General features: G+C 50.5%; 2 protein-coding genes across 2 annotated transcripts in view; both read left to right on the top strand.

The window, feature by feature from the left end:
- The window catches only part of LOC132224200 (claudin-34-like), a 54,127-nt gene that overhangs the window by 29,137 nt on the left and 12,911 nt on the right, over positions 1–12,079 (top strand). The window lies entirely within an intron of this gene.
- Positions 2,402–3,156, top strand: LOC132224362 (claudin-34-like). The gene has a single exon (XM_059679501.1). It carries the CDS (start codon positions 2,414–2,416, stop codon positions 3,056–3,058), a length of 645 nt encoding a protein of 214 aa, XP_059535484.1. The 5' UTR covers positions 2,402–2,413; the 3' UTR covers positions 3,059–3,156.

Below are 12,079 nucleotides of genomic sequence, written 5' to 3'. Positions count from 1 at the left end.
TCCAGGAGGTGTGGGAGAGACCATTTATGGAGGACGGGAGGAGTGGTTAGGACACCCGGCTGCTGTCAAGAAGACCTTGAGGACTCCATGGTCCGCACTGAGCGCAGCCCGCCCAGGAAGCGGGAAGGGAGGGTGCCTGATGAGAAACAGAGAAAGCCTGGTGGTCAGTGGGGATTGGATGCGGCCATGTGTTCCGCACCCGGCAACAGAACCCTGCTGGCCAGGACAACGGGGGTGGGATGTGGCCGTGGACTGGAGGCTGAGGAGAGGGCTTGGAGTCGTGTGCCAGGCCCTCGTGTGGCTGAGGCCCGTGTGGCTGAGGCCCGTGTGGCTGGTCCCACATAGCCAGGAGCCGGCCGTGGACGCCAAGAGGAGCCCCGTGTGCGTTGGCAGCGCTGCCTGACCTGTTAGTCGCCGTTCCTCGACACTCACTCCCTCGGAGACACATCCCTGGTCAGTGGGGCCCAGCCTGTTGGTTTTATTTCGTGGGGGTAAAGTGGGAATAACTTAACAATTATCATGTCACCGTCAGGGTTGCCGAAGGAGGAACACACAAGGCCAAAAGGGGCGAGGGATCATGAATGTGTTGGGTCACCTGGAGACCACATGGGCTGAGCCCCAAATGGCACCATCCCTATGACAGGCAGTCAGAGGGTTAAAGTACTCTAGGCTTTAAAGGGTCCATGTCCTGGGAAGGCCCAGAGGAGAAAGATAATGGTCTTACCAGAGGGATGTGGCCTTACCAGTGGGATGTGGCCTTACCAGGGGGATGTGGCCTTACCAGTGGGGTGAGGTCTTACCAGTGGGATGTGGCCTTACCAGTGGGATGGGGCCTTACCAGTGGGATGTGGCCTCACCAGTGGGATGTGGTCTTACCAGTGGGATGTGGCCTTACCAGTGGGATGTGGCCTTACCAGTGGGATGTGGTCTTACCAGTGGGATGGGGTCTTACCAGTGGGATGTGGTCTAAGCAGAGGGAAGGCCTGTTGTGAAGTGTCCTAAAGGGCAGGCCCCAGGGGACAGCTATCAATCCAATGATTTGATCAGACTGATCGGTCACCTTTTTTAAGCGTACAGTGCAGTGTCACTGGGGACCTTCACAATGTTGTGCTACCATCGCCACCATCATCTCCAGAACTTTTTCACCTCCCCAAACGGAAACTCTGTGCCATTGACCACTACATCCCCTCTGCTCCCCAGGCCCTGGCTCCCACAGTGGCTTTCTGTCGCTGAGTGTGGCTGCTCTAGGGGCCACATAGATGTGAAATAATGCAGGTTTGTCTTTGTGTTGCTGGCTCGTCTCACTGGGTAGAATGTCCTCAAGGCTGGATGATATCCCATGGTATGGGCGGCCCACATGCGGACTGTGCACACACCCACAATGAATATTGCGGTGTTCCCACCTCCTGGCTGTGGTGAAGAACGCTGCTATGAACATGGGGGTGCAACTCTCTGCTTGCGCCCCTGCTTTCCCTTCTTCGGGGCATAAATCCAGAAGTGGCATTGCTGACTCTTGGGAGCAGGCAAAATATATATTTTTATTGATTTCAGAGCGGAAGGGGGAGGGAGAGGTAGAAACCTCAATGATGAGAGAGAATCATGGATCTGCTGCCTCCTGCACGCCTCACACTGGGGATCAACCCCACAACGCGGGCATGTGCCCTGACTAGGAATCGAACCCTGACCTGATTCATAGGGTGACGACGCTCAACCACTCTGGCTGGGCTGTAGCCAATCTTAATTGTGTCTTTCAACAAATATCCAGAAGTGGAACTGCCCGTTAGAAAGTCTATACATATTTTGATTGACTTTAGAGACACAGAGAGAGGGTGAGAGAGAAACATGGATTTGCTGTTCCACTGCCTGATGCATTCATTGGTTGATTCTTGTATGTGCCCTGAGCAGGGACTAAGGCCGGCAACCTTGGCCTATTGGGAAGACGCTCTAACCCAGCAGTTCTCAACCTGTGGGTTGCAACCCCTTTGGCGGTCGGACGACCCTTTCACAGGGGTCGCCTAAGACCATCCTGCAGATCAGATATTTTCATGACGATTCATAACAGTAGCAACATGACAGTGATGAAGTAGCAACGACAATCATTTTATGGTTGGGTCACAACAGGAAGAACTGTATTTAATGGGCCAGAAGGTTGAGAACCACTGGCCCTTAAAATGCAGATGAGAGTCTAACCACTGAGCGAACCCTGCCAAGGTGAAAGTCTGAATATTTGAAGGCTTTCAGTAAATGTTGCCCAAGGACCCTGTGCCAGCAGAGCACGGGATCAAGCGTCTCCATTCTGGAACAGGGCATCTCCCTCAACAATATAGCGCCGCTCACCCCCGGGGGACCGTTCAGGCCGTGGGTCCCACCTCATGACCCCCTCTATTGGTTTGCAGATCCCCTGGAAACAGCCATGGCCATGTTGAAAAACGCCAATTGCCAGGCAGCGAGTTTCTCCCTCAACATTCTGGGATGGATCTTATCCATGATTTGCATGGGCCTGGCCGAGTGGCGGGTGTGGTACATGGAGAGCAGCTCCGCCCCGTCCCGGGGGCTGGCCTGCATTGGGATGTGGAGGGTCTGTACTTACCAGCACAACAGCCCCCACGGCAGAGTCATAGCCTGTCACCGCTACAGCTACAGTGACACCTACCTGCCGCTGGATATCCGCATCGCTCAGAACCTGCTGCTGGCCGCCAGCCTCCTCGGGCTGCTGGGAAAAGTGCTCACGGTCAAGGGCCTGCTGAGAGTGTACGCGGGACACCGTCAGAAGAACACCATCTGCAATCTGTTCTGCGCTTCCGGAGTCCTGAGCATCATAGCGGGGGCATTTATCTTCACTGCTGTCATCTGGAACCACCACTCCGTGTTGAATGAAGAGGGCATACGCTTCCCACCATCCTTCCACATCCCCTTCAGGCCCGACCGGCAGGAGACGGGCACCACCGTGCCCGTGGCGGCTCTGGCTGCCTTCCTTATGCTGTTGAGTGGGCTGCTGACCATCTCTTTCCAGCTGCACCCCAACAACCAAGTGTACCCCGAAGTCTCGCAAGTGTGAAATTCCCGGTGGCATAGCCTTGGGAATCCATGAGAGCCGCTTATGGGGTGCAGTGTTATCAGGATGCTCTATGAAATAGTTCCAAGGCAAAGGTCATTCTGAGCAGAAAGTAGCCATTGGCTTCTATGTCCAAATTGGGCTCATTGATTGGTTAAGGAACTTTCATTAAAAAAATTCCAATACAAACCCACTGTCTACCTGTCTTACTGAATCTGGATTTTCATTATTATTGGGTAAATAATCAATGCTAGACACCTACTGTGTGGAAATGAGAGTCGCTGGGACTCTCCCACCTCCCTCTCAAACGCCCACTAAAAACAACCGGCCTGACCTTCCACGGCATGGCCCTCACACCTCTCCGCCACATGCAAGTCCCCACATGTGCAAGAGCAGAACAGCGGAAGGAATCGCCCTTCCACTATCAGACTCAACAGTTACCGCGAAGTGGCCATATTCGCTTTCTCTCTCCTTCCTTCCCTTCGTTTCATCTATTTTTCTTTTTCCGAAGATCTTTAACGCAAACCCCAGACTTTACGTTCCTTCATTCCCATGCACTTCAAAATTATTCTCTAAAAAAAGGACATTTCCTTGCCTAACCATAGTATACCTTTAAAGTTAACTATTTCTTATGAACATCAAATACCAGAATTTTTAAATGCTTCTAAAGTAATTCTACACTTTTATTTATGTATTCGTCATTGCATAAGTTGTTCACTCTGCCTCTGAAGCGTTTTTTTCTTTTATTTTATTAAATCTTTATTGTTCAGATTATTACATTTGGTCCTCTTTTTTCCCCCCATAGCTCCCTTCCACCCAGTTCCCACCCCACCCTCTGCCCTTACCCCCCCCCCACTGTCGTCATCCATAGGTGAACAATTTTTGTCCAGTCTCTTCCCGAATCTCCCACACCCCTTTCCCCCCCTAAGAATAGTGAGTCCATTCCCTTTCTATGTTCCTGATTCTCTTATAATCACCAGTTCATTCTGTTCATCCTATTATTTATTCACTTGATTCTTAGATTCACTTGTTCATAGATGCATATTTGTTGTTCATAATTAGTATCTTTACCTTTTTCTTCTTCTTCCTCTTCTTAAAGGATACCTTTCAGCATTTCATATAATGCTGGTTTGGTGGTGATGAACTCCTTTAGCTTTTCCTTATCTGTGATGCTCTTTATCTGACCTTCAATTCTGAATGATAGCTTTGCTGGATAAAGTAATCTTGGTTGTAGGTTCTTGGCATTCATCACTTTGAATATTTCTTGCCACTCCCTTCTGGCCTGCAAAGTTTCTGTTGAGAAATCAGCTGACAGTTGTATGGGTATTCCCGTGTAGGTAACTGAGTTTCTTTCTCTTGCTGCTTTTAAGATTCTGTCTTTGTCTTTTGCTCTTGGCATTTTAATGATGATGTGTCTTGGTGTGGTCCTCTTTGGATTCCTTTTGTTTGGGGTTCTCTGTGCTTCCTGGACTTGTAAGTCTATTTGCTTCACCAGGTAGGGGAAGTTTTCTGTCATTATTTCTTAAAATATGTTTTCAATATCTTGCTCTCTCTCATCCCTATAATTCTGATGTTGGTACGCTTGAAGCTGTCCCAGAGGCTCCTTACACTATCTCCGTATTTTCAGATTCTTTTTTCATTTTGCTTTTCTGCTTGGGTGTTTTTTGCTTCTTCGCACTTCAAAACTTTGCCTTGATTCTTGTGCTCCTCTGGTCTGCTGTTGGGAGTCTGTATGATATTCATTATTTCAGTCCATGTATGCTTAATTTCTAGTTGGTTCTTTATCATACATCGAGGGTCTCATTATATTTCTTGTAGATCTCAATAACTTTATCGGCAGCTTCTAGACAGTTCTTGAGAGACCTTAAAAGTGTGGTTCTGAACTCAATATCCTCCATTGACAGTTTTGTCCTGTTTCATTGTCTCCGCATTTTTTATGCTTTCTTGGTGCACCCCCTAGTGGTCTTTGTGCGCAGTCTTGTTGTAGTTAAGCCTTGATTGTGGTAGTTAATACTAGGGGGATTTGACCTCCAGGCCAACTGGCTATGAGAGTCAGCTGTGTCTGCAGTGGGAAAACTTCTGTCCTCTAGGGCGGTGCTAATCTAGTCTTTGCCTGAGGTTATCTGGCAAATGGCTCTGCACAGGGCTTGGGCGGGGCAGGTCACAAGGGATCAACAGAGCGGGCGGAGGGAGCAGTTATGGCTGCTCTCAGTCCCATCACAAGAGGCTCTGCCTCTCAGAGTCCCAGCAACCGCCGCAAACCTTGGAGAGAAAGCTGCCCTCACGTTCCGACCGATGCCAGACAGTCCCGCTTCTCCCGTTTGAGTCTGGGTCCCTAGAGACTCGCCCAGAACTGGAGCTCAGAATCTGAGACTACCTCCCGATTGAAAACGACAACCCTGCCCTCAGCTACCAGCCTTTTCCACGCGTACCTCCACACCTTTGTATTTTCCACACTGTGCCTCCTCTGAGTCTCGTATGCTGTGCTTTTTCCTTCTAGTTGAAGAATTTCCCCTCAGCCAGTCTTCCTGTGGTTCTGGGCGATGTCCGTTCTGTCTTTTAGTTGTTTTTTTGAAGTGGTTGTTCGAGGCAGCTATCTCCGGTGTTTACCTATGCCGCTATCTTGGTTTTCTCCCCTCTTAAGTCTTAATTATTTTTTTAAGAGGGAGGAATACTCTTTAAAAAAAGTTTTTTTTTCATTGATTTCAGAGTAGAAGGGAGAGGGAGAGATAGAAATGTCGATGATGAGAGACAATCATCGATTGGCTGATTCTTACACATTCCCCACTGGGATCAAGCCCCCAGTCAGGAATCAAACCATAACCGCCTGGTTCCTAGGTCCACGCTCAACCACTGAGCCACACCAGCTAGGTTGAAATAAGCTTCTTCTCAAAGAATATTTAAGTCTCTGAGCACACAGTGCTTGAAACAAAACCCTCCCCTGGGGCATAAGTCTATCAGCGATATAAATCTGTGTTCCAAAGACATTGCCTGTGACCCGAGAATGTTCAATGGAACCTTTGCCCCTGGGCTCTGACTCCGATCTGTGGGCCATGGGTTCTTCCCTCTTCTCTCTGAGGGAGCGAGTGTACAGTGGTGGAAGCCTTCTGTAGGAAATGCCCCTTCGCTGCCTGCCATGATGTGCACACCATCCTTAGAACTGGGAGGAAGTCACAGCCTCTGCACTGAGTTAGAGACCCTGGCTCCCTTCCCAGGGTTTGAAAGGGGCCTCTGCCTCCCCTGGGACACTCAGGGCTGGGCTTGGGCCGAGTCTTACCCATTCTCCATGCAGGTCTGGGATGGCTGGGAAATGGCTGCTAGGGAAACAGCTGTAGTCGGTCTCATTTTTTACAAAAATATATTCTCATTGATTTTACAGAGAGGAAGGGAGAGGGATAGAGCGATAGAAACATCTATGAGAGAGAAACACTGATCAGTTGCCTCCTGCAGGCTCCCTAACTGGGGATCGAGCCTGCAACCAAGGTACACGCCCTTGACCAGAACCAACCCCGGGACCCTTCACTCTGGGGGGCAACGCTCTATCCACTGAGCCCGGTTTGAAAGAGGATGTGTGTTATTTAAGTGAGTCAACCCTCTGGTTATTTGAAAAGAGAAGCTCTTGGGAGACATGCTTCTGATGAGGACCCAGATACTGGAACCAGATACCCTGCGGAGGGCGGCGCGCCTGCCTCCTGCTGGTCACGCGGGGGAATGACAGAACCGCTGGGGCTGAGGAAAGTGGTCTCTTGCCCCCTCTTGGCCTTCAGTGTCAACAGAGAGCAAGCGGACAGGTCATGAGGTTCAGACACAGAAGGTGAGGCGGCCACCCGCGGGGTCTGCTCTGGGACAGCGGGGAAAGGAGTTCCAAGCCCCTGTCAAGGGCTCGTTGGCAATGACTGTTGAAGGGAAGAGCTTTATTATCTTTCACAGGAATAAGGCAAGAGAACGTGTCCTGTGCATTTCCTGAGGGTGCAGCACCACGAGGGCGCCTGAGGGCGGTCACATTTCTCTCCTCCTTCTCCTCCCTGGGAATCCTGCAAGGTGCCCAGGAGCCAGAGGCTGCCCTGTGGCCTTTGGCTTGGGGCCAGCGTGGGGCGGTGCCAGGCCCTTTGCTGGGGGCACCAGGCAGGGAGGAGTCCCTGGTGACAGCACTGGCGGAGGCCTAGCAGAGGCAGCACCTGGGTCACAACGTGCCCTCTGAGACACCAGCAGAGGTGGTCACAGCGCCAGCCCCGCCCCGCGAGCTGTGTTTCCTGCTCAGGAGTGGCTTTGCCCTTTCTCTTCCTCGTTCTCCCTGTTTGCCATCCCCCCCGTGGGCCCCTCCTTCTCCTCCCTGCCCACTGCCATTCCCGGGTCATGTGTCCCATGGAGACAGTCAATGTGCAACTGGAGGCAGAGTCGGGTGCCGGCCACATTTCAGGTAGAGGAGAGGGGATGGGGAGGGGAGCTCTGCAAGTTAAACAGAACAGAGGCTCCCGACAGGACCCAGGTCAGCTTCCCGACTCTCCTGGCCTGAGGACCGTTCAGGGAGGTCGCCCTGTGGCCTGGGCCTGGCTGCCCTCAGGGGACACTTTCTCCCCATCATGGTGGCCCTTCCTCCAGGCTTTCTACTTAAGACTCTGATGAATTACACTGACTATCTGGTCTAAGACCTCAAAAAAGACATTTCTATTGTAGAAAGTCTTCAAGTCTTTTTTTAAAATATATTTTTACTAGAGGCCCGGTGCACGAAATTTGTGCAGGGGGTGGGGGTGGGGGCGCAGGGGTGGGTTTCTCAGCCTAACCTGCACCCTCTCCAATGCGTGGGGCCCTCAGGGTATGTCCTACTGACAGCTTAGGCCCAGTCCAGGTGGTTCTCTGCTGTCTGCAGTGCCGCTTGGCCGCTCCTCGGTAGCCACAGTAACATCCAAGCAGGCCCGGGTCTCAGCGGCCCCCCCTGGGACGTTGGGACTCCAGCGGTGCTGAGAGGACTGGGCGCCGCCATCTTGTGGCTCTGGGCGTCACCATCTTTGTGTTGGAGTGATGGTGAATTTGCATACTACTCTCTTATTAGGATTCTTTTCAGAGAGAAAGGGAGAGGGAGAGAGAGAAACATCACTGATGACAGAGAATGATGGATCGGCTGCCTCCTGCATGCCCCACACTGGGAATGGAGCCCACAACCCGGGCATGTGTGCTGACCAGGAATCAAACCATGACCTCCTGGTTCCTAGTTACACACTCAACCACTTAGCCACATTTCTTTGAAACCTGCTTTTTACTTAACATTGGGAACTTCCCTCCCCCACCAATTATTCTTCAGCATAAGGTGGGATTTCTGTGTAATAGTCCACTGTAAGGACACAATGGTTTACTGACTGTGTTCTCTTCATGGGGTTATGGGATGATTTCACTTGTCCCGTGGTACCTCAGGCATGAAGTCCATTTGGTGTGTTCCTGTGGCATCCTTGCACACATGCCCACTGGCTGGAATAAGTTCCTTCTCACAGGAACTAAGCAGAGGTTCCTGCAGAACTTGACTCCCACATAAAATTTGGTCCTAAGTGTGGGCCGGAAGACCCCCCCATTGGCCTTTTGGCAGCCTCATTCCTCACAGCAGCCCCATCTGACAAGCTCCCCCTTAGCCGGCCAGCGTCTTCCAGTCAGTAGTGACCTCCACCTTCTACTCCATCTCACTCACAATATCCTGGTTGTATTGTAAATCAGCGAGATAGATAGGAGACACCTTAATGAGCCAATTAATTCGGAGTCTTTATTTGTGCAGACCGAGATGGCTATGTTTCCCAAATCTCTGTGCAAACACAAGGAGGAAGTTCTCTCTATTTATACCTTTTTGAGCTCTTTGTCTGCAGATTCACAGAGAGCTCTCTGTAGGTTATTGTTATAAGGTTACAAGTTTGTGACCTTGATACATAATGAACTAACACTTGGCATAAGAATATGGGAATTCATATCAATATTAGTATTAGCCTGTTACGTCAGATGGCCAGCTTGCAAGGTCAGACACCTAAGTTTTTTATCTTTTTCTATTCAAACTAAAACAGTTATGTTACAGAGTCAGGGACTATCTAAAAATAACAGAGTTGACCTACAGAATAAGAGACCGTCTAAGAATAACAGAGTAGTTCAAACAGCAGTTTCAAACAGCAGCTCTCCAAAGGAGAAATTCTTATGCTTCACCGGCACCCGAGGTGCAGCGGGAAGGCCATTGCCTGCAGCTCAAGGGGCCTCCCTATCCTGCTGGCTATCACTGGGCTTTGATAGCAACCTCGCCCGTGGGGTGCCGCTGCTGCTGACGCCGGCTAGGATGTGCTGTCATTGCTGTTTGTTTGTTTGTTTATTTGAATTCTCACCCGAGGTATTTTTCCATTGATTTTTTAGAGAGAGTGGAAGAGAGAGGGAAAGACAGAGAGAAACATTGATGTGAGAGAAACACATCAACTGGTTGCCTCCTGCAAGAGCCCCGACCAGGGCCCGGGCTGGGAGGAGCCTACAACCAAGGTACGTGCCCTTGACTCGAATCAAACCCAGGACCCTTTGGTCTGCAGGCCAACGCTCTATGCATTGAGGCACGCTGGCCGGTGTCATTGCTGTTTGCACGGTCATTTCATCCAGGAGGTGTGGGAGAGACCATTTATGGAGGACGGGAGGAGTGGTTAGGACACCCGGCTGCTGTCAAGAAGACCTTGAGGGAAAAACCAAGATGGCGGCATAGGTTAACGCTGGAGTTTGCTGCTTTGAACAACTACTTCAAAAGTGAAACTAAAGGACAGAACGGACATCACGCAGAACCACAGGAACGCTGGCTGAGTGGAAGTCCTACAACTAGGAGGAAAGAGAAACGCACACGGACACTCAGAGGAGGCGCAGTGCTGAAGTCACATTCTGAGGTGCGGAGTGCGCGGAGCGGGCTGGAGGCGGAGGGTGCGGTGGGCGTTTTCAATCGGGAGGGAGTCGCAGACTCTGAGCTCCAGATCCGGGCGAGTCTTTAGGGACCCAGACTCAAACGAGAGAAGCGGGACTGTCTGGCTTCGGTCAGAGCGAGTGCAGCTTTCTCTGCAAGCTTTGCAGCGGGTGCTGGGACTCAGAGAGGCAGAGCCCCTGGGGACAGGACTGAGAGCCGCCATAACTGCTCTCTCCGGCCCACCCTGTTGATCCTGTGCGACCCGCCCCGCCCAAGCCCTGCACAGAGGCATTTGCCGGATAGCCTCAGGCAAAGGCTAGATTAGCACCTCCCTAGAGGACAGAAGTTCTCTCACTGCTGACACAGCTGATTCTCACAGCCACTTGGCCTGGAGGTCAAACCCTCCCTGGAATTAGCTACAACAATCAAGATTTAACTATAAGACTGCGAACAAAGACCACTAGGGGGTGCACCAAGGAAGCATAACACAATGCGGAGACAAAGAAACAGGACAAAATTGTCAATGGAAGATATAGAGTTCAGAACCACACTTTTAAGGTCTCTCAAGAACTGTTTAGAAGCTGCCGATAAACTTAATGAGATCTACACGAAAACTAATAAGACCCTCGATCTTATATTGGGGAACCAACTAGAAATTAAGCATACACGGACTGAAATAACGAATATTATACAGACGCCTGACAGCAGACCAGAGGAGCGCAAGAATCAAGTCAATGATTTGAAATGCGAGGAAGCAAAAAACATCCAACCGGAAAAGCAAAATGAAAAAAGAATCCAAAAATGCGAGGATAGTGTAAGGAGCCTCTGGGACAGCTTCAAGCGTACCAACATCAGAATTATAGGGGTGCCAGAAGATGAGAGAGAGCAAGATATTGAAATCCTATTTGAAGAAATAATGACAGAAAACTTCCCCCACCTGGTGAAAGAAATGGACTTACAGGTCCAAGAAGCACGGAGAACCCCAAACAAAAGGAATCCAAAGAGGACCACACCAAGACACATCATAATTAAAATGCCAAGAGCAAAAGACAAAGAGAGAATCTTAAAAGCAGCAAGAGAAAGAAACCCAGTTACCTACAAGGGAATACCCATACGACTGTCAGCTGATTTCTCAACAGAAACTTTGCAGGCCAGAAGAGAGTGGCAAGAAATACTCAAAGTGATGAATAGCAAGAACCTGCAACCAAGATTACTGTATCCAGCAAAGCTATCATTCAGAATTGAAGGTCAGATAAAGAGCTTCACAGATAAGGAAAAGCTAAAGGAGTTCATCACCACCAAACCAGGATTATATGAAATGCTGAAAGGTATCCTTTAAGAAGAGGAAGAGGAAGAAAAAGGTAAAGATACAAATTATGAACAACAAATATGCATCTATGAACAAGTGAATCTAAGAATCAAGTGAATAAATAATCTGAAGAACAGAATGAACTGTTGATTATAATAGAATCAGGGACATAGAAAGGGAATGGACTGACTATTCTTGGGGGGGAAAGGGGTGTGGGAGATGTGGGAAGAGACTGGACAAAAATCGTGCACCTATGGATGAGGACAGTGGGTGGGGAGTGAGGGCGGAGGGTGGGGCGGGAACTGGGAGGAGGGGAGTTATGGGGGGGGGGGGAAAAGAGGAACAAGTGTAATAATCTGAACAATAAAGATTTAATTAAACAAACAAAAAAAAAAGAAGACCTTGAGGACTCCATGGTCCGCACTGAGCGCAGCCCACCCAGGAAACGGGAAGGGAGGGTGCCTGATGAGAAACAGAGAAAGCCTGGTGGCCAGTGGGGATTGGATGCGGCCATGTGTTCCGCACCCGGCAACAGAACCCTGCTGGCCAGGACAACGGGGGTGGAATGTGGCCGTGGACTGGAGGCTGAGGAGAGGGCTTGGAGTCATGTGCCAGGCCCTCGTGTGGCTGAGGCCCGTGTGGCTGAGGCCCGTGTGGCTGAGGCCCGTGTGGCTGGTCCCACATAGCCAGGAGCCGGCCGTGGACGCCCAGAGGAGCCCCGTGTGCGTTGGCAGCGCTGCCTGACCTGTTAGTCGCCGTTCCTCGACACTCACTCCCTCGGAGACACATCCCTGGTCAGTGGGGCCCAGCC

The sequence above is a fragment of the Myotis daubentonii genome, chromosome X, assembly GCF_963259705.1.
Source record: "Myotis daubentonii chromosome X, mMyoDau2.1, whole genome shotgun sequence".
In the NCBI taxonomy this organism is placed as follows: domain Eukaryota; kingdom Metazoa; phylum Chordata; class Mammalia; order Chiroptera; family Vespertilionidae; genus Myotis; species Myotis daubentonii.
This window is presented reverse-complemented; position numbering and strand designations above follow the sequence as displayed.